At 50.0% G+C, this 20218-nt stretch overlaps 3 protein-coding genes across 8 annotated transcripts in view; 1 reads left to right on the top strand and 2 right to left on the bottom strand.

Moving 5' to 3' along the window:
* Positions 1-11653, bottom strand: part of LOC148329690 (kinesin-like protein KIF20B) — a 20454-nt gene extending 8801 nt beyond the window's left edge. For all 3 annotated transcript variants that reach the window (XM_088304648.1, XM_088304649.1, XM_088304650.1), the window contains exons 1-23: positions 11539-11653; positions 10516-10606; positions 8846-8935; positions 8658-8780; positions 8016-8154; positions 7760-7944; positions 7613-7667; positions 7124-7324; positions 6943-7054; positions 6623-6694; positions 6395-6541; positions 6150-6312; positions 5174-5296; positions 4973-5080; positions 4284-4420; positions 4090-4189; positions 3541-3619; positions 3282-3448; positions 2405-2749; positions 1269-1796; positions 617-798; positions 287-425; positions 94-216 (exon numbers count right to left, since the gene is read on the bottom strand). In XM_088304648.1, coding sequence (XP_088160774.1) covers positions 94-216; positions 287-425; positions 617-798; positions 1269-1796; positions 2405-2749; positions 3282-3448; positions 3541-3619; positions 4090-4189; positions 4284-4420; positions 4973-5080; positions 5174-5296; positions 6150-6312; positions 6395-6541; positions 6623-6694; positions 6943-7054; positions 7124-7324; positions 7613-7667; positions 7760-7944; positions 8016-8154; positions 8658-8780; positions 8846-8935; positions 10516-10605 — 3408 coding nt within the window. In that variant the 5' untranslated portion in view covers position 10606; positions 11539-11653. The remainder of the gene's footprint in view (positions 1-93; positions 217-286; positions 426-616; positions 799-1268; positions 1797-2404; positions 2750-3281; positions 3449-3540; positions 3620-4089; positions 4190-4283; positions 4421-4972; positions 5081-5173; positions 5297-6149; positions 6313-6394; positions 6542-6622; positions 6695-6942; positions 7055-7123; positions 7325-7612; positions 7668-7759; positions 7945-8015; positions 8155-8657; positions 8781-8845; positions 8936-10515; positions 10607-11538) is intronic.
* Positions 1-16690, top strand: part of LOC148329689 (high affinity choline transporter 1-like) — a 19747-nt gene extending 3057 nt beyond the window's left edge. Inside the window, exons 2-10 of one of the 3 annotated variants that reach the window (XM_088304654.1) lie at positions 9407-9488; positions 12142-12325; positions 12444-12560; positions 13055-13210; positions 13295-13443; positions 13533-13676; positions 14795-14948; positions 15228-15445; positions 15595-16690. In XM_088304654.1, the coding sequence (XP_088160780.1) occupies positions 12142-12325; positions 12444-12560; positions 13055-13210; positions 13295-13443; positions 13533-13676; positions 14795-14948; positions 15228-15445; positions 15595-16110 (1638 nt within the window). In that variant the 5' untranslated portion in view covers positions 9407-9488 and the 3' untranslated portion in view covers positions 16111-16690. Of the gene's footprint in view, positions 1-9406; positions 9489-12141; positions 12326-12443; positions 12561-13054; positions 13211-13294; positions 13444-13532; positions 13677-14794; positions 14958-15227; positions 15446-15594 lie in introns of all 3 variants that reach the window. The other 2 variants (XM_088304652.1, XM_088304653.1) reach the window with 2 other exon arrangements.
* Positions 16198-20218, bottom strand: ankrd1a (ankyrin repeat domain 1a (cardiac muscle)). 2 transcript variants are annotated; one of them, XM_088304656.1, is made up of 9 exons: positions 20109-20218; positions 19848-20039; positions 19233-19364; positions 19037-19144; positions 18056-18154; positions 17858-17956; positions 17636-17734; positions 17260-17358; positions 16198-17073 (listed from the first exon to the last, which is right to left on the bottom strand). In XM_088304656.1, the coding sequence occupies exons 1-9, from the start codon at positions 20133-20135 to the stop codon at positions 16966-16968; spliced, it is 963 nt and encodes a 320-aa protein (XP_088160782.1). In that variant the 5' UTR covers positions 20136-20218; the 3' UTR covers positions 16198-16965. The 2 variants fall into 2 exon arrangements, with proteins under 2 accessions (XP_088160782.1, XP_088160781.1); XM_088304655.1 differs by having other exon boundaries at positions 20103-20206.

The raw sequence follows: 20218 nt of genomic DNA, 5'->3' as shown, positions 1-20218 counted from the left end.
AGAGAAAACATCGCGGACCGTTCCAGGTCGGCCACACGCGTCACTTTTTGTCATCTTGAAGTCCAACATGTTCTCGTACTCGTCAAAACTCACCGCCTTCAGTTGTTGGATGGTTCTGTCTCTGTTTGTGAGGTCCGACTGAAGTTGCTTCTTCAGCTTCTCCGCATCTGACAGCTTCTGCCTCAAGAGCCGCTCTTCCTCTCTCATGGCGCAGATCTGCAAGAACGCCATCAGCGTCGTCATCGTCGCCTCGGTGGCAACAATCGCGCGATGGCGCCCAACGTACGTCTTTGTGAACTTGCTGCATCTGCTTCTTGTAGTCGGCCAGCTTCTCTCGGAGATCGCACGAGTCCTCTTCCTTCCTATGCAGATCCAAATTCAGATTCTTGACTTTGTCTGAGTCCAGCTGGGCAAGTTCCTTCAGTCTGCAAACACACAAAAAGTTGTTCCACTCGATCTCAAACCAAAAAGAAGATGAAATAAAAGCTGAGGTTGTCCTCCCAACATTTGATGTCTTGGAGCAAAATTGGACAATGACGTGATTCCGGACAAGTTTCGCTCTCTTTTATTTTCCTTCTCCTGATGGCAAACAAGTTTGAAACGGATTGCGGCCTACTTGGCGATCTGGAGGGCCGCCTTCTCCAGCTCGGCGTCCTTCTGCTCAATGGCCTCGTGCGCTGCGGCCAGCAACTCCCGCCGCCGACACTCGTGGAGCGCCTGGACGTCGTCCGCGTCAGGACGTTCCTGCGCCGACGCCTGCAGCTTGCTCGCCAACTTGGCCGAGTTCGGTTCTTCCGTCTGCAACCGAACGCCAACGTTCATCCGTTATTATTCTTCCGCATGCGCCGTGTTCAGACGAATGCCGCCACATACAATTTATGGTTGCTGGCAACATTTCCTCTCCAACGTTTTATCTCGACGTGCAAGCGCGGCAGCAATGCGAAAAGATCGGCCGCCAAAATGTTGAGTGGCTGCGTTGGCGCTTCAACTGGTGCCATCAAACATCCAATAAAAATCTCTTTTGTGGTGATTCGGAAGGAAGCGATGACTCATTCAGCGACAACAACAGACGTCAGCTACTTCAGACGGCGCAAGAAATTGCAAAAATATCCCGTGGTTCAAATCCGCGTCAGAATTGTGTGATATTGCCTCCAGACAATCTGGTCTTTGTATTAAAAAAAGAAAAGACACTTTCACCTTCTTGGATGCTTTGCTTTGGCAAGTTTGTTTTGTTTTTTCTTTTGGCGGTGACCCGTCCCGTTGCTCACCTGCGGCTGCGACGCTTTCATCAGAGTCGTCTCTTCGTCTTTCAGCAGTTGTGACGTCGCCTCCTTCGCCTTCAAGGACGCCACTTTAGTCCGAAGCTCCAAGTTGGCTTCCTCCAATTGCGTCTTCGGCCGCTCTTGCTCATCGAGTTTCTGCTGGAGGCGCTGACACGCTGCTTCCTGTTCACGCAGTTGGCGGCCGACTTGCTCCAGCTGCTTCTGGGACGCTTCCTGATGTTCTCGCAGCTGCGCTCGCAGCTCTCGGACCAGCAGGTGTTGCTCGCGCAGCTCCCCCGCCGCTTGGCGAAGGCCGACGTTCTCCAGCAGCTTCTCCGACGAGAGCTTCCGGCGGGCCGGATCTTCTAGGACGCACGGGAGCTCCGACGTGCAGCTCTCGCCCGCCGTAACTTCGCTGGGCAGCCGGCCGAGGGCGGCGGACGCCTCTGCGGTCCGGCGCAGGGCGGCCATCTTCTCCTGGGCGGCTCGCACCTGAGCGGACGCTTGTTCCGCTCGAAGCATCTCGTTGGCCACCTGTGTTCGTTTCCACAAAATGCACCATTCATCATCACGGTTGTCACGGCAACTACCACCTCCTGTCATGTCAGGCGCTGACATTACTCACTCACAAAGATTGAGAAATATCGGGATGAACTTCTGCTGCCTCTTCGATAGTTAGAGCTCGCTATACTACGAGGAGGGCCCAGAAAAGGGCATTTGAAAACTATTTAATAACGTTAAGAAGGTTGAGGAGGCTTTCAAGCACACGGGAGCAGTGGAAGGTCTCGCCTGTCCAAAATGATTTCGGTCTTTGCGCCGGCTATGCAAGAGAGTAGCGTAACCTTACAATTGGGATGCAATTTCCGGCGTGTGACTCCACAGTCGCAATCGGTTTCAATTTGTGTCTGTTCGGCGAAGCGTAAGGAGATAAGCAAGACAAAAGGTTGCTGGGAAAAAAACCTTCTCGTAGCCGGAGTCATGTGTGCCAAATGCACTTCAAGTCCGTTTGAAGCCTCATACGGTTGGTTGGTTGCTAGGCGGCGTTATGCTCACATGACATCAGTCCCCACGCCAGCATTTTAGATTCGCACCCTAATTCCAATTTGCCAAACTTTATGAGAGAGACGCCTGCGTCAGCTCACCTGTTGTTGGGAAGCTTTAAATGCAGCCGTCAACTCCTGAACTTGGGCGAGCAGCCGGCCAACTTCCTCTTTCCTGCTTTTCTCCCACTCCAACGTCGCTTCGCTGCTTCTTTTGTCAGCATCTCGGGCGTCCTCTTGGGCGGTTGCGTCTTCCTCTGGGGCATCCTTGGCCTCTGCCAGTGCTGCGGTCTGGCAGCCCAACATGTCCTGTAGAATGGCGTCGGCTTTCTCGCTGGATTTGCTGACCTCCTGCAGGGCCTCTTCCATCTTTCGGAGCTTCTTTTCCAGAGCGCTGATGGCGTCCTCTTGGGTTGCTCGCTCCTCACGCAGGCCAGTCAGCACATCCTGCACACATCAACGCAAAAAACGATTCATGTCAAAAGTAGCGCCAACTTCGCCAATGTTTCGAAATGAGGGCGCAGCTGGCCTGCTGCCTCGTAAATGTTGACCAAGGCTTAAAAAGAATAAATAACTAAAAATAAAAAAATGTGAGTCCCGCCTCGCATTTTGCTCGGAAGGGAGCAAAAGTGGGCGGAGCATATTTCACATTGAGAAACTCCCAAGCGCCTTGTATGTAAGGGTAAAAAAAAAAAAAATATATATATATATATAAATAAATGTTTTTTTTGGGGTACGCAACACACAATAAAATAAAATGATAAAAATTATATATTGAATGTCATGTGGCCAAAGAAAGTCCCAACCAAATATGCAATTCCGCAACTCAAAGAATAAAATTAACGTAACGTTGAACAATATTTAACAAGCGTTTTAGCAAGGCAAGCATGTCATCTTGTTCTGTGGGCAGGTTTCATTCAAGTGTGGTGTCTCAGTCTGAACACCAGGGGGCGTCACAACATGTCCTCGAACTGCTTACCTGCAGCTGCTTCATCTGCCGCCTGAGGGAGGCGTTCTCCTCCGAGGTGCGCTCTTCATGCGCCTGCAACTCGCACACTCGTTTCTCCAGCTCAAGCAGAGCACAACGCTTCTCCTGAAGCTCAGCCGCAAGCCTGCTCTCCTCCGCCACCGCCGCACTGCTCTCACCTTCATTGCCACGGAGGAAGTGTGTGACCGTGTGGAAGCTGGCGGACAACTCGAGGTGGCGTCCGAGCTTCGACGGCCCACTTTGAGCTTACCCGCTTTCATCGCGCTGCTCTGGAGCTCGCCCACACACTCGGAGAGTTTTGGCCCGTCCGACATGCGTTTGTCTTCCACCTGAGACGAGGACGATGCCAAAGAGGGGGGTGGGATCAACTTCATCATTCCCATCATGGGGGAAATCTGTTTTTTCGTTTTAATCTCTCCAACGTAAGAACAATAAATTGATAATAGAGCGCACAAAACACACACGCGATATGCACGTACGTGTGTTGTTCATTTTGGAGGGGGTCTCCCATTTCTGTTCTCAGCGGCTCCGATTTCTTTCTTGTCTTCCACTACCAAAGCTCAACTGACGCCGCAAAAGGTTCTGAATCACCTCGACATGCCACAAAACGATGAGGCGAAGTTTTCAGCAAATGGTCAGACCCGAAATAAACGACTCTACGAGTCAGCGATGCGCGCGGGGGCTTGTTGACATCGCAGCCGAGCCCGTTCGGAGCCTCACGACTCCATTTTGAGTCTTGAAGGTGTCACTGAAGTGCGACTTGGAGACAGCGACGCCCCCTCCACTGCCCTCCCCTCACCTCTCTGCAGGCGGCCATCTGGTCAGTCATCTTCTTGAATATTTGCAGACGTTCCTCCGCTCGCTCCTCCAGAAGTTGCGTCTCTCTGGCCAGACGCTCCCTGCCGACGGCAAATGACAACAACGCCTTCACCTTGATGTCGTCGGAAGCCCCCCCCCCCCAAAAAAAGCCTGCTAAAGCTAACAAAGACTCACGTGAAGTCGTTCTGCATGTCGGCGAAGATCCGGCTGAACTCTCGGCTCATGTCCTCCCGGACGCGAGTTTCCACCAGCATGCCATCTGCTCGTTCCCTCTTCAGCGCCATTTGAAGACGTCTCAACACCGCCACCTGCTGCTCAAGAGGACAATTGAAGCTGAAGCTAATGTGTTCGTCTTCATCGACAGGGGCGGCCTCCCCTCGCATTGTGGACATAACGAGCCAGAAACCGCCGCCTGCAAACGTTGGCAAGGACGTCCGTCCTCGGCCTATTAAGCTCCGGCACGACATCGGTTCTTAATGTGGCGTCTCGCCACGCAAACTGAAACGTTCACGCCACATCCTCGTCCTCGTGCAGAGCAAAGGCTCGACAAAAATGTTGGCCGAAAATTATGGACTCATCGACCAATGTTTGCAGTTTCCGGTCGAGCCGGTGCCAACGTTTGCGAAGCATTATGGCGCCGTTTTTCTTCAGGCGTTGACTCGCAGTGCGTCCGCTTGGACGGACTCGTATGTTGAAAATGTCAAAGTCAACAATGTCAAGACTGACGTTTTCCAAGCTCATCTAACTAATGACGAGCAACCAATTAACAAGTAACATTTAATGAAGCCTTCTTTTGAATTGACGCTCTCAAAACGAGTCATCCCTGATCCAAATAGCATTTGTTAAGAAAACAAACGTCAAACCTGGTGCGTCATTTTGCTGATGACGACTTTGTCCTCAGTTTCTTCCTCCTCGCCTTCATGCATGGTGTCCTCCACTGACATGTTTTCTTCATCATGATCATCATCCTCCTGGCGGAGATAAGACAAACACGTTATGCAAACGAGCGCAAAATGAGGACGAAGCAGGTGGCGCCGACCGCGCCCCTCAGGCCCCTCCCCCACCTGCACGTCCTCCAGGCCGCTCTCCCAGCCAATCAGAGAGGCTCGCAGAGTCTTCCTGGCGCCGTTGTTGGGGCGGGGCTTGCGGGGTGGCATAGGAGCGGCCCTGCTGGGCAAAAGCACCACCTGAAGGGCACACGCAACACGTCAGCACTCAGCCACTCCATGTGGAAGGCGGCGATACAAGTTGATTTTTTCCCCCCAAATGAATAACTCATTTGAGAACCAAAGCCTGCATGTTGTTGTTGCAAAAAGTCCATTTATAACTTTCCCCCACCAAAACAACCTGAAAATGAACAAATTATTCTGACCGTTTACAGAACTAGACATGAAAAGGAAGAAATGTACAATGGAATGGACTGTTATCATGACAAATCCTTTTGTGATCAGAATTTTTTTTTTACATCGATGCATATTTTCAGCAGTTTCACTTTCAAATCGGAGCAAACCTGCCATTTTGTTTACTGAAGTAGGTTGTCAGATATGGACAAGTAGGAAAATGTTGATTGTTGTGGAAGCTGATATTTAAAGTAGTTTAAATGGACATGAATCTCGACATCCATATTAAGGATCGCCTGCTCCGCTTCCACTCACAACATCGTTTGTGTACAAAAAGCACAGTCAGTGTTGCCAACTTAGCAGTCCGGTTGCGAGCTTTAGCATTTTTTTCCACCGCCAAAAGAGCAACTCGAATTCCAGTTAAGAAACAGACAACCGCAACGCCAGCCAAGTAAACGCGCCCATTCGGATGTGACGTAAAAGCGAGCACTCATATTACATTTGAATCACGATTTTGGAAACCATACTCGATCGGTGAGGTGAAAAAAAGAAGAAAAAAATATGATTACCACTCAAGATCCAATCAGATGGGCCAATCCGTTTGAACAACTTGTTTATGTACTGTACAGTGGACCTTTTGCGAGCATCCCAGACCTCGAGGTGCCAAAATTGCAAAATATCATCCAAATTGCAAGCTCACCTTCTGCGCCAGTGCCGAGAACTTGAGGACGTGGAGCGTCTCGTCGTACGTGGACGCGCACTGGCTGACGTTGACCATCATGCACACATTTCCTCGGCCGCAGAAGAAGGCCTGAAGGTAGCGCGTCAGCTTGCTCTCGCGGTAAGGGACGTGCTGCGGCAGTCTGAACACGCACAAGCACACACACACACACGGGTCCGTGTTGCTCTCACACATTTGCAGACGCAGACGCAGGCGCAACTGACTTGGCGTGCCGGTTGTGTCGGAGGGCATTGATGCACTTCCCCAGGATGAGCAGCGACGTGTTTATGTTTCCCGCCTCCTTCAGCCTTTCTCCCCAGTTTTGAGTCTTGGCGCTGCGCTCCGAGCCGGCCAGGTCGCACAGACAAAGCCTGCGTGCGCACCAATGATAGATTGTTATTTGCTGATTTTTTTTTTTGTACACGCCATCGGTGGCCTTGCACGCCACCTACTCGCTGACAGCGACCACTTGGGCAGATTGGGCGTCCTTAATCGTCAAAACGCGGATGGAGAAGATGCTGTGACTGCAAAAAAAAAAACAATCGGAGATGTTTGCGCTTCCGAGTGTATATTTGCGTCGGGCTACGTTTCGGGCCTCGTAGCGTGTGTCGTCTCAACTTGTGCGCTCGAGAGTTGGGACTTTTGCTAATCGTGCCAACGACTTTCGAGTGTCAAGATATGCGACGCTGAGAGTTTGCTTTGGTTCCATCGCAAATGTTGACGTGGTTATTTATGTTCGTGTTGACATGCATGCATGTGCGGCGATCGAGACCTCCGGCTGGAAAGTTGGTTGATCTTGTTGGAGAAGAAGCTCTGGTTCTTCTTGCCAAGCTTCACGACTCGGTAGGCCTCGTCGGCGCTGTCCACCTGCACCCAGCGCAGGTCTGCCGTGTGGAGGATGGGCGTTATTGACGCGAGCAAACGACACCATTTCGGGCGAGGCGCTCGCTGACCTTTGACGAAGGCGTTGCCCTTGTCATCCTGAGACAAACGCAAGGCCGTCCTCCGGGCCGCTCCGCCGGGCACCGCCTCCAGGAGGTCGTGGATGTTCTCATTGTAGATCTCGCAGAAGGAGACCCACACAGAGAACTTGGTGTCGGCTTCCACTCGGAGGCTCGGGGCCTCGTCTTGCGTCTGCGGGAGCGGTGATGAGTCTGCCGAGTCCCAAAAGAGCCCAACAGTTGACGCGCGCGAAATGGAAAAAAAAAACGGCAAAGTTGCAACGATTCAGCGGTCGACTGAATTGAGAAACAAATGCCTGAGTTCACCGTCAACGTCTTTCATAGGAAAGATCACGTTTGACAAATTGGCTTTGTGATGAGAAGCGCATCGGACAACGGACGAGATGATTGCGTTTGAACTTTTGCTCTCAAAAGCAAATGACAAACAAGATTAGACGTTGCGTTGATCAAACAACCAAAAGAACGAGTATCCCGACTTGCCCTGGGGGTGCATCGGGCCGCTGGAGTTGCACAAGCTGCTGCCGACCTTGTCGCACTAGAAGAGCAAGCGGGACAAGATGAACGTCAAGAGGCGGCGCAACAAGAAGCGAGCCGGCGGGGCAGCGAGGGAGGGAGGGCCTTCCTTACGTCTTTGAAGTGTCGCAGCAGGTCGCTCTTGAAGGCGGCCTCCTCGGCTTGCCGCTCCTCGCTCAACCTGATGAACTCTCTGCAGCGTTGAGGTTTGACGCCGGCGCCGCTCAAGAGTTTCCCCCGCATGCTGCCAAAGATCACATCCAGCGCCCTGGGCAGAATGCCGACGTCGCCGTCGGGACCTGCCCGACGGACGGCGGACGTGTGAGAGGCCGTCCGAGCGAGCGAGCAGATGAAGCGCAGGCGGGCGCACCAATAAATGTGAACGTTTTGCCGGCGTTGGTGACCCCGTAAGTGAAGAGCAGCGAGTTGCCTCCGTGGAGAACATTTTGGAGCAGATTCTTCACCGTGCCTTGGAACAACTCCCTCTGGGTGCTGTCTGGGCCGTACACCTGTTCGGCAACGACAACAACACAATGCGGATTTCGGTGGACCGGAGGTTCTGTCAAAATAATGGCACAGTTGAGAGGTGAAGTTGGACTGAATGGAATTTGATTTGCAATCGAGTGCTGATTTTCTAACCGCAAAAGCTGCGCTTGATATTTCTTGACAGCGAAGCGGAGGACCAGATGGGCGGTCAAAGACCGCTAACGCTAAAGCTGCTGCGCTAGCGTTCAGCTTACTTTTTTGATCCTTTTCACCTCGCATGGTCAAAACTTCTTGCAAGTGTGGAAAAATAAAAGATAAAAAAATTTTAAAAAATCAACGGGTACGTGTGTTGTCTATTGTGTGATGTTTTGGCCGCCATCGCATGTCCAAGCGTGTTGTCAAAACTGACTTTTGATTTTTGTGTCTCCGGGATAGAGCAAAATCAATTTGGGGCTGCAGAAAAACAACATTTTTGACCTCATTTTGAAACTTTCCATCATGAATGGAAACGTTTAGCGTCGCTGACCTGAGAGAAGCAGAAGCGCTGAGCGGTGTGCGGGAAGGGTTTGTCGGCGCCAAGGCGAGCCGCCGGCGAGGTGCCGGGAGGCCTCAGCAGGATCGTGTCGGGAGGCTCCACGGTCACGCAGTCCTGCAGACAAACACACGTGTTGACAAGTTGCACACGCGTGGCAACACCTTGCAGCTTGCGGGCACCTTCGACTCGCCACTCTGGGACTCGGCCACGGTGAAGGGTCGGACGCGGACGTACACCTTCACACGTTCGCTCCCTTCCGAGCTGCTGGGCTGCACGCACACGCACACGAATAACAAGTGTGACTGAAAAGGTCTTGACATGAACAAGGGCCGTCCAATCGTGTTCGTGTGACTTTTCTTCACGTGACCTGGTCGATGGCAGCACGGTGATTAGCATGTTTGATTCACAGTTGCGAAATACAGGATTCAAATCTTGGCTCAAAACTTCCTGTGTAGTGTCGACCCCCCTGTGCTCTTTTCTGCCATCATTCCCCAAAACATCTCCGCTTGATTCCAGAATCAAACTCAGCTCGAGGTGGGAACGTGCGTTTGTCTACATGACTGGCGACTAGTCGAGAAGCACAAGATAAGAAAACCTTTGCATGGTTTCAGCGGCAATATAGTTTAGAAACGTCGTCCTACGCCTCTCACTCAAAGTCATCACCTTCCCTGAAAAATTCGAACGCATACGCTAGATTGTGTCATGTCATCATCATCATCCACACCGCTTCTCCTTTACAGGGCCGTGAGAGGGTGCTGGAGCCTATCCCAGTTGACTACGGGCGAAAGGCGCACCACACCCTGAAAGGGTCACCGTCACCGAGTGAGAACTGAACCCACGCTGCCCGCTCACAAGTCAGGCCAATGTACTATTACACCATCAGTGACACGCTAGACTGTAACGACGTAAAGAAGCAAGCAAGTCAAAAAAAAAAACAAAAACAAAACTTAGGCAGAGGCTCTAAAGCAGATTGAAGGCACTCAAAGTCAGAAAAGAAATGGATGGTTGAGCAAAGACATGATTTGCTTTTCTTTTTTCCCTTCTGAGGAGGAGGAGGGACGTCACACTGCAATGTGATTGGCTGCTTGCAAAGATGACGAGCATTGCACACTAAACGAGTGGTCTCTTTGAAACGAGTGACAGACCAGCCACTTTTTTTCCTCCTTCAGCTGAGCTGAGAGGGGATGGGTGAGCAGTTACAGACACCGCATTGGAGACAAATCAGATTTTGCCACCGTGCTAACTCCAGCACAGACGCATTTTACAGTCGTGGCAATTAGAAACTCAAAGTCGTGCCGAGTGCAGCTTTAACCTGAACTTGGAACATGTTTCCTAATGGGGCGGTTTGGTGGATGACTGGTCTGCACGTCCGCCTCAGAATTTGGCGGTGCAGGGTTCGATTCTGGCTTTGGCCTTCCTATGAGGAATTTGCGTGTTTTCCACATGCCAGCGCGGCTTTTCGCCAAGTTCTCTGGTTTCCTCCCACAATCCAAAAACATGATTGGTAGGTTCAACAAACACTCCAAATTGTACTTTGGTGAGATGGTGAACGCGGATGGTTGTTTGTCTTTTTGTGCCCTGCAATTGGCTGATGACCAGTTGAGGGTGTGCCCCACTTACTGCCTGAAGACAGCTGGGATGGACTCCAGCATGCCCATGACCCTCGGGAGGAAAAAGCGCTTGGATTGATGTTTCTTAATATTCAAGATTTTATTTAAAAATTAAATTGATTGTGTTCAAGGGAACATTTTTGTTATTAAACCAAATCGTTTGAGTTGTAATTTTAATATTTTTGCTCACAGCAATCATAGCATAGCAATCTAATATAGCCATCCATGCCAGCCAGTACCTGAGTCAGCTGGGAGTCACTGAGGAGGCTGCTGCTGCTTTCTGCCCACAAACTGTTGTGGTCTTCCACAAGCTGATAAGACTCCATCATCCTGGAACAAGATGAACACGTGCTGAAAACAGCTTTTGATAACTCTTAGTGTGCTACAACAACTTTGAAAGAAAAGAGAAAAATCTCAAGACACGTCACCAAACTAAATTCTAGATGTGGCGTCAAGCGGAAGACCACTTCACTTCACTGGCGTCCCAAACGCGCCACCGGCACAATGCACAAGACAAGACGGCACATTCGGGTCGTACCGCCACCTACTAGAGCTCCAACGGACAACATTTGGGAGCACACATAGCTTGGTTGTGTGTTTTCTTTGGTTTTTTTCTTTGTGTTACAGCCCAAAATCTGAATTATAATAATCTTCACATACGTCGCCACTTAAATGAAGTGAAGGTGTAGGGGGGTTGAATGCTCTTGCATGTGTGAAAGGAGAGCTGCAGTCACTAATGCACTTTTATCCATTTATTAATTGGGACAATTTGAGAATATGGAATTTAAAAGGAAAGGAAAACACTGGCAAGGAACAACTCGAAATCCAGTGCTTGATACACGAGACCCCATCCCTTAAAGCCACTCATTTATTTGAAAAAAAAACTAAACAGGCCGTAGCCATACTTTAGAACGCCAGTTAATTACGACACATTCTGTTATTTTATGCTTTATTTTTCCCTCATTAAAAATTGCTACAAAAATTATGAAGATGGAACACATTAATGGTATTTCAATTGTGTCTCATAAGCGTTTAATCACGACTTATTCGTTGAAAAAAGTAAACACGTAACCCCAAAAAATATTAGTTTAAACGTCAAAAGTCTAAAGCGAACTGGTGCAATTCTAGCATGTGACGTCATTTTCAAGCACGCTAACTGCTAAAAGCTACCAAGCCGCTAGGCGCTTGTCGATTTATTTTTGGGATGTAAAAAAAAGAGACAGGCAAACCAACAACCGAGTCAATAACATTTTCACGCTCACCTGCTAGCTCGTTTTGCCACATTCGAGAGCGAAAAGAAAAAACGTCAAGAAAAATCCGAAGGAAATGACGAGCCTTCGCAAAATGACACAAACACGGTCACGCCAGAACGTCAACAAAGTGGAATGCCGCTGTCAGTTTGAAACACGCCAATCACAAGCCTCCTTTTCTTCTTCGACTTTCATTAGTTACTTTCATCAGCGCTCCTGACCCCTGGTGGACACATTCTAACCTGCGTCACCAGCGCCCTCGAACTGCTTTTCCCACTTGAGCGATCCCATGATTCGAGAACATGCAACGTTCACACAGGAAGGCCAGAGCCAGAATTGAACCCCGCACCTCTGCATTGCGAGGCGGACGTCCACACTATTCTTCCACCATGCTGAACTCAGTGCCTTGATTATTTGTTTGTTCACGGTAGCAAGTTGAAGTTGAACTTTCCGATGTCAACAATCATTTTAGTAATGAGCAACTATTCTGCAGCCGCTCTGCATGTGTTCCGCTTAATGGCCGTGCACCTGTGTCATATATTTACGTGAAAAAGGTGCTATTCTTCAAACGGTTCCAAAGTGATTTTACCTCTTTTTTTTATCCTTCCATGTGAGATGGCTGCCAACATTCCGGGCATCATCTCCATGCTCTTCTTCTACGCGCTGGTCCTCACCATCGGCATCTGGGCGTCAGTCAAGTCCAGGAGGGAGAAGCGCAAGCGGGAGACGGGCACCCTGGAGATGTCGTTGCTCGGCAACCGAAGCATCAGCCTGCTCGTGGGCGTCTTCACCATGACCGGTGAGCATCTTTCAACGCAATGTTTAATTTTTTTTTTTTCGGGGGGAGGGAGGGGTTGTTTTTGCTTTTTTTCTCCTGCACGGTAAGTCAACGTGTGTGTTGTTTTTTCCTCCCGAAGCCACGTGGGTCGGAGGCGGCTTCATCGTGGGTTTATCCGAGATGGTGTACACGCCCTCCATGGGCTTGGCCTGGGCCGCAGCCGTCACGCTGGGATACAGCACCTCCTTTATTCTTGGTAAACATGATAAAAAAATAAGTCTTGCCCTGCACTTAACTAGTTGGTCAGTGTATAAAAGGGCATCACAGTTGCACCTTGAGATACAAGACATCATTCCACCAATTTTTTTGCTTTGACTTGTGAGCAAAAATTGGCACTACAGCCATTGTATTAAGATTCCCTTTATTAGTCCCACAATGGGGAAATTCGAGGTTTGAACCCAGGCCTCCTGGGGAGACTGGGACCGGAACGCGGCGCCTTAGACCACTCGGCCATCCTGGCAGCCATCTGGCAGTGAATGCAATTCCACTCACTCCGAAAGGCAGTTTGGCATATTAAATGCGGAGCTATTCATCCACAAAGAGGCTTCAAGCTCTAGATAGATTTCTATAGTATGTGTATGTTTTCTATAGTGTGTGTGTGTGTGTGTAAGAAAGGGCAAAAGGTCAACGTATGACATTTCATGACAAATAACTGCCAAGTTGATGTTGCTGCTGACGGCTTTTGAACAGGCGGGCTGGTGTTCGCTGGACCGCTCCGCGCAAGTCACTGTGTCACCATGTTGGACCCCTTCCAGCGTAAGTACGGAAAAGGATTGACGGCCGTGTTCAGCTGTGCCTCGCTCTTCCTCGACGTCTTCTGGGTGCCCTCCACCCTCACCAGCCTTGGTGAGGTGCATGCACGCACCCACGCACGTACACGTGCGGCGTGTCATTGTCGAAACATCGCGTGTGGTTGTGCGTCCGTCCTAGGCGTGACCATGAGCGTGGTTCTGGACCTTTCGTTCAGCGTGTGCATCTGGATCTCGGCGTGCGTGGCCATTGCGTACACGCTGCTGGGGGGCCTCTACTCGGTGGCCTACACCGACGTCGTCCAGCTGCTCCTCATCTTCTTCAGCCTGGTTGCAAACACGCCGCCGACGCCTACGCTCACTACTGTCCTCGCTCACACTCACTGTGTGTGTGTGTGTGTGTGCACCTGTGTGTGTAGTGGGCGTGCGTTCCGTTCGCGCTGTCCAATCCTCACGTGGTGCCCATCGGTTCCACGCTTATGAACAACACTTTGCACGCGCCTTGGATCGGAGACTGGAACGTTGGCAACATTTGGATCCTTATGGATAATTATTTCTTCTTGGTGAGTGCGTGGAGGCGCACACGCACGTGCACGTGCGCTTAAATGGATGCATACACGCACCCCATATAAATGCCAGTGTATAAACATGCCCACGCATGCAGGCTTTGCATTTGAGTCCATAGACAGATGACGTCCTCCATTTGAGTTCATAGAAAGAAATTCAATTAATTTCCCACGCCTATTCCCGTTTTGGCGCCCCCCTGGACTTCGTGGCGTCCTAAGCATCTGCCTTGATGGCCTTCTGGGCCCGCTGGCATACAAAGTCATCGAGAAAGGATAGAAGGTTACTGTTAGGACACAAGAACGCCCACTGGGCGTTTAGTCAACCAATGAGAAGGATCCAGTTAGAACCGGGGTGTTCCCAATACGACTGTGTTGCACAGTGGGCCGCGGTGATATGATAGACCTGTTTTATGGCGTTCGATTTGTGCCACAACTATGTAAGCATAATGTCAAATACAGCGTAGAAAACATGTTTTGTGCATACAAAAATGTGTTTCACGAGAAAAAGACCCTTCAAGTGTCCGCACAAAATAGGTTTTAGGCTTATGACTTTCTCTCACCTCTTCGCAGACAAAACGCTGATTCACGCTTGCGATGCAGGCGTGACAATTGTGCCACAATTCTTAACCAATCAGGAGTCGGACACAAGGGCTGTTTCTGATTGGCTGTTACAGTCCAATTGTAACTGAGAGGTGGGGTAAAAAAATAATACAGTACAACTTTATTTATATAGCGCATTTCACAATAGCTGTAAAAAAGCGCTTTCCAGATGGTGTCATATAAATTGGAATCGAATAGCGCGGCGCTATTGTAAGACAACGACCATGGCGACGTCTAATAATAATAAATAATAAAGAATAATAAAACGAACAGAAAAACGTTTATAAAACTAAAGGGACAATAACGGTAAACCAATCAAAATTATTTACAAAAATATATTTTTGAATTAGGATTAAAATAATAAGAAGAGCATGTCAGCACGCAGAAGACCCTTCTATCGACTGTTTGTGTTTGAGCTATTTGACATTAGGCTTGCGTGATTGTGGCATCAATTTAACGCCAGAGAAAACAGGCGATACCGACTGAGGTGTGTGGGCGGGGTTCTGCTCCCTCAGGCTTTGGGCAGTCTTGGCTATCAGTCCTTCCACCAGAGGACGCTGTCGGCGTCGTCCCCGTCCACCGCCAAGCGCGTTTGCTTCATCTCGGCGGCGGTCTTCGTGGTCTTCGGCATCCCCCCCATCCTGCTGGGGGCCACGGGGGCGTCGACAGGTGACACCGGTGTGCAGCCTTACGACGCATCACTTCAACTCGATGCTTTATGAAGTTGGAGAATACGTCAGTTTATTAAAATGTCCACGCCATTTGTCAGTGTCAAAGGGGTGAAGTGATTGTGAAAGGGGCAAATGTCCATGGAAATTATTCTCCAATCAGTGAGAAAGGAAAGGCGTAAGTCAATGTGAAAAGGGGTAGCCCGTGTGAAATTCATGTCGGTGGGGAAAAGGGGGATGTTTGTTGCATTTAAGACATCCGTGCGCGTTTTGTGTTCAGACTGGAACCGGACGTCGTACGGTTCACCGTCCCCTTATGAGCGTGACCAGGCGGCTCTGATTCTTCCCCTGGTGCTGCAGACGTTGACACCGCCGTACGTCTCCATTTTGGGCATCGGCTGCGTCGCCGCCGCTGTCATGTCGTCGGCCGACTCCGCTCTGCTGTCGGCCGCCTCGGTCTTCACGGCCAACATCTACAAGAACATCCTCAGGCCGCAGGTGAGAAAGCCCGAAAAGTCGAAGCGAAAGAAAGCGCTTCGTGTCGGCACGGAACGGGGGTTGGTATACGCTGACACGTCCAAGTACGTGCGTGAGCGAAAGGGGCATACGATGTAGTGGTGCACGCGCTTGAGTTTGTGGCCCTGCAGGCGTCGCAGCGCGAGCTGAACTTGGCCATCCGGGCGACGGTGGTGGCGGTGGGCGTGGCGGGGACGGCGCTGACCCGCCTTAAGACCAGCGTGATCCTCTTCTGGTTTGTGGGGGCCGAGGTTTCCTGCAACGTGCTTTTCCCGCAGCTGCTCTGTGTAGTCTTCTTCGCCGGCACCAACGCGTACGGCGCCATGCTGGGCGGGGTGGTGGGCCTCGTCGTGCGCGCGCTGAGCGGCGAGCCGCTACTGGGCCTACCGCCCGCGCTACGCTTCCCGGGTGGCGTCTGGGACGTCCACACGGGCGTCTACGTGCAGCACTTCCCAGTCAAAACCTTCGCCATGCTCTGCTCCCTGGCCGGCATCTTGTTCTTCTCCTTCCTGGCGTCCCGGATTTTCCGCCGCCGACTGCTTCCCGCCTCCTGGGACGTTTTCCACGTTTTTCAGACACCCACCCCGGTCGCCGACCCCGCAGCCGAGCCTATGACTGACGACCCAGCCGGAAAACGCTCCAAATAAAAGTGCTCATTGAAAACTTTATTGACAACACACTCACGCACACGTGACGTCTCTGCGCCAATTGCCGAGTCAGCAAACGGGAAACGCTTGCGAAGCAATCAAATTTATTGACAACGTTCACGAACACACACAACTTCTTGTTAACTTTTATCGACTTCCTAAGAACATCTTCCATCAAGACCACCCCCCCAAAAAAAATCTCCCATCCAGCCGCCATATTTCCAAAGTGTGAGTCAAATTTGTCAAATTGTTTATTTTCGCATTGAAGTAGTAATTCAATGTGCGAATCTGAAATATTTCTTTTATGTAAAAAAAAAATGAAGCAATTCTTTACTTTGTCTAACAAATTAAAAAATGAATAAATACATTTTATTAAATTCAACCCAAACATTGCTCACTCCTGCATGTTCACAAACATTCCAATAAAGTTACGAAAGGTCATCGGCAGTCGTTTATCGTGTCTCCACTGGATGCTTGTACTCGATCTGTCTTTACGTACTCGATTTCCTTTCAAATGTCTCACGGCCATTACTGGAATCAGATAAATAGAAAAACAGGAATACTTGCTCATGCTGCTAAGAAACACATCTGCCTGTGATGTCATCATCAGGGGACAAGTTCCAAGTTGATGAAAACATCAATAAAGTTAGGACAAGTTGTCCCTGGCCATCTATCATCAACAACAGAAAGAAAAGAAAAACAAAAACAAAATGGAGGAAGCGTCGCCGACGCCAAGAAGAAAAAAACTAAATGTCGTCCAGCAACATTTGACCATAATGTCACGCCAACGCTTTTCACGTTGGGTTCACGTCAACAATCAGCCCAAATCAGCATGTGATGACATCATGGGTGATATCACATCATTTTCTCGTGAAGCTCCACTCTCTCCTCGCTGAAGTTGAACAGGAGGCTCTTGGCGCCGTTCTGCCACGAGTACAGCGTCTCCATCGGCGTCTTCCCATCCTGTCGTGCACAAGGCCACGCCGGCGTCACGCGCGAGGACATGTGATCCGTGTGAGGAAATGCGTGGAAAGGCCCGTGCGCCACCCAAACAGTTAGCACACATGTACGTCATGTGTGCGTCACGTTGAGCACATGTGGCATGTGTGAGGACAAGCATGCGTGCGTGAGGTGCGCGGTCATACTGACGCAATTCTTGACGTTGAGACTGGCGCCGTACATCATGAGCAGCTTGATCATCTTGAAGCGGTTGATCCTCACGGCATCGTGCATGCAAGTGTCGCCGTCCTAACACACAAAGACGGCCAAGGTCACCTTTAACTTGGGACTAGAAGTTTTCTCATGACAAAAACATTCCCAGGAGTTTTCCCTCCTCATGGGAACAGAATCTTATTTTGGGACTAGAACTTTCCTAGTACCGTCTGTCAGGACTAAGGTCTTTCTCTTTGGACTCTGACTTGAACCCGGGACTAGAAACCTTTGAGGGTCAAGATTGATCTTCTTGATCCTTTGCTTTGGACTGGAGTCACTTTTGGGGACTAGCGGCTTTTGTGTCTGGTCTCACCCTGTCTTTGGCGTTGACGTCTGCGCCGCAGTGGATGAGGTACTCGGCACAGTCGACATGTCCCGTCCTGACGGCCACATGCAGAGGGCAACTGTGCAGCTGCACAAAGCAAAGCAAAACACGTCTATTGCAAACGACAACGACCGGCTGCATTTTTAGTTCACATTTCGGCATTTCTCCGCCTCAGCTAGCCTGAGAGTGGCTAAGAGGTGAGAGGGCCACCTTGTCTCTGGCGCCGATCTTGGCGCCGCGCTGGAGGAGGAGCTGGAGGGCGGGAAGGCTCCCGCCTCTGCAGGCCCAGTGGACCGCCGTCGACTCCAGCTGACACAGACACGCACGCACGCACACGCACACACAGTCGCAGTCATTGGCATTTCATTCCCACGGCATCTCAAAGTGATCGAAGGACACCCGTCTCACTTTGTCCATCCTTTCGATGGCGGCGCCGGCGTCCAGCAGTGCAGTCATAACCTCCACGTGACCTTTGAAGGAGGCCCTGTGGAGGGCGGTCCTCTGAAACTGAGCACAGACACAAGCAATCAGGGCAAATGTTGCCATAAAGGGCGAGGACACTATTTTTTTTTTGTTTGTTTTTTTTGGGCAACACTTTAAAATACCAAATAGGGCGAGGCTGCAAATAAACATTTAATTTAATAAACAATTAAACAGCCGTGTTTTTTTTTCATTGATCATATTAAAAACTGTTTTCTCTTTTTTTTTATTAACCAAGGACAGGACGTTACGTCACATTTCCTTGCAGAAAAGGCAAGTTTAGTAGAATTCAGTTTAAAAAAAAAAAACGAAAATTTTGCATCTCTCAGCCATGACTATTTTGAGTATCATTTAGAAGAAAATGTTTATAGTTCACGTCATTAATGAATACGCCCACATTAAAGAAAACAAAAAAAAGAATTTCGAACTTGCTGAATAACTTGATCAACGGCGTTAGTATGCGCCACGTCACTTTTTGGAGCGAATCACACACATAAGTACAGCAAAAAAAGAAAGAAAAAAAAAGTTCCCCTCCCCTGGCAGCCCATTTGAGAAGGACTGGTTTAATCACCCACAAGTTCTATTCTTGAATTGAGCACCGACATTCAAATAAAGTTAGCAGTTAAGTGTACTTCAAAAACTGAAAAGAAAATTTCATATTATCGGAAGCCACAATTTTTGACCAGAACATTCAAGTTAAACACAAATTGTGCTCGTATTTTTTAAAACACACTTGAAGCTTAAAAGCTACTGAAGTGTACTTAAGAGCACGCCACATGCGTCATTCTTAAGACGCTTGCTTTAATTTCATTCGTATGGAATTGAGTCATCCTTTCGGATGCCACTAGAGGGAGCTCACGTAACACTTGGAGTTATTCGGATCAACATTTGGCAGGTGGTAAAACTCACGTGGTCGACGGCGTCGGGGTTTCCCCCCTCATTCAGGTACTTGTGCACAACGGCCATCTTGTTGTCCACGGCGGCGGTGAGGAAGAGGGGCACCTCCACCATGTCGGGCTGAAAGAAATCAAGATGGCGTCACGCCATGGTGACGTGAAATGACGCGGCGCCTCGCGTGGCTTGCAAGGGGCAACGTTTGTCTCACCAGCATTTCGGTGGACGCCTCTGACTTCTTCTTGTGGAAGGGCGCCTTCCTCTGGCGCCTCCTCTTCCTCAGCTGCAGGATGTTGAACAGGTCGTCCACCGTCTCCAGACGCAGACGTCCGCATTTGTCCATCTGCAACGCAGCCACATCCGTCCTCACATTATTTTTTTCATTCAACCTTTACTTATTTCCTAAAGCGCCCAATTTCGAGAATCAGATTCGCAAAGATTAGCAGTAGCGTGACAATTCAGAATCAGATTCATTGGCCAAAAATTACTCAAGGAATTTGTCTTCCCAGTTTTTAATTTGCACGAGTAATTTTCCTAACATGAGTTTTATGAGATGATTTGATCAAATTTGGTTTGCTTTTAAAAGCTCATCATTAATGTCGTATTGCCGTGTGCCTGAGGGTGGCGCCACAACAACAGCAAACATCGTCATCATCATGTTGCCTCAGAAAATCGACTGGTCACAACCCAGAGAGGACAAACAACAGACTGGTCGCAAGTCGTTGTCATGTCACAGAAATGAACAACGGACTGGCGGCCAGGCAGCCGATATGAGGCCAAAAGTGGCGTGTTGTGCGTGCATGCGTGCACGTGTGCGCAGACTCACATTGAGGGCCACCACGCTGACCTCGTCGTGCTCGCCGCCGCTGTCGTCTTCCGACAGCTCGCCGGACAACAGCTGGCAGTGAGAGCGGAGGTTGCGGTCGTCCTCCCGCTTCTGCCGACCGACCGCCATCTCGTAGTCGTAGTCGACGTCGTGGACGCGGCCCTCGGTGACCTCTAACCTCTTGCCGCTCAGCTGCGATCGGACAAAAAGGCGTCACTGAGGTTTTAGCTCACACACGCACTTGCACGCACACACATTCACCATTTCCTGGACGCTGTGCAGCCCCATGTCGTGCCCGGCGGTGTGTCGTTGGCGCGATGTGTCGGCACAACCGCGCGTTGCTCTTTTATCGCAGCCACAAAGCCCCAACA

This window comes from Idiotropiscis lumnitzeri, chromosome 9 (genome assembly GCF_059441095.1).
Source record: "Idiotropiscis lumnitzeri isolate Australia: NSW breed Sydney's pygmy pipehorse chromosome 9, RoL_Ilum_1.0, whole genome shotgun sequence".
Lineage (NCBI taxonomy): Eukaryota > Metazoa > Chordata > Actinopteri > Syngnathiformes > Syngnathidae > Idiotropiscis > Idiotropiscis lumnitzeri.
Note: the sequence above shows the minus strand (reverse complement) of the source record. Positions and strands in the feature narration are given on the sequence as shown.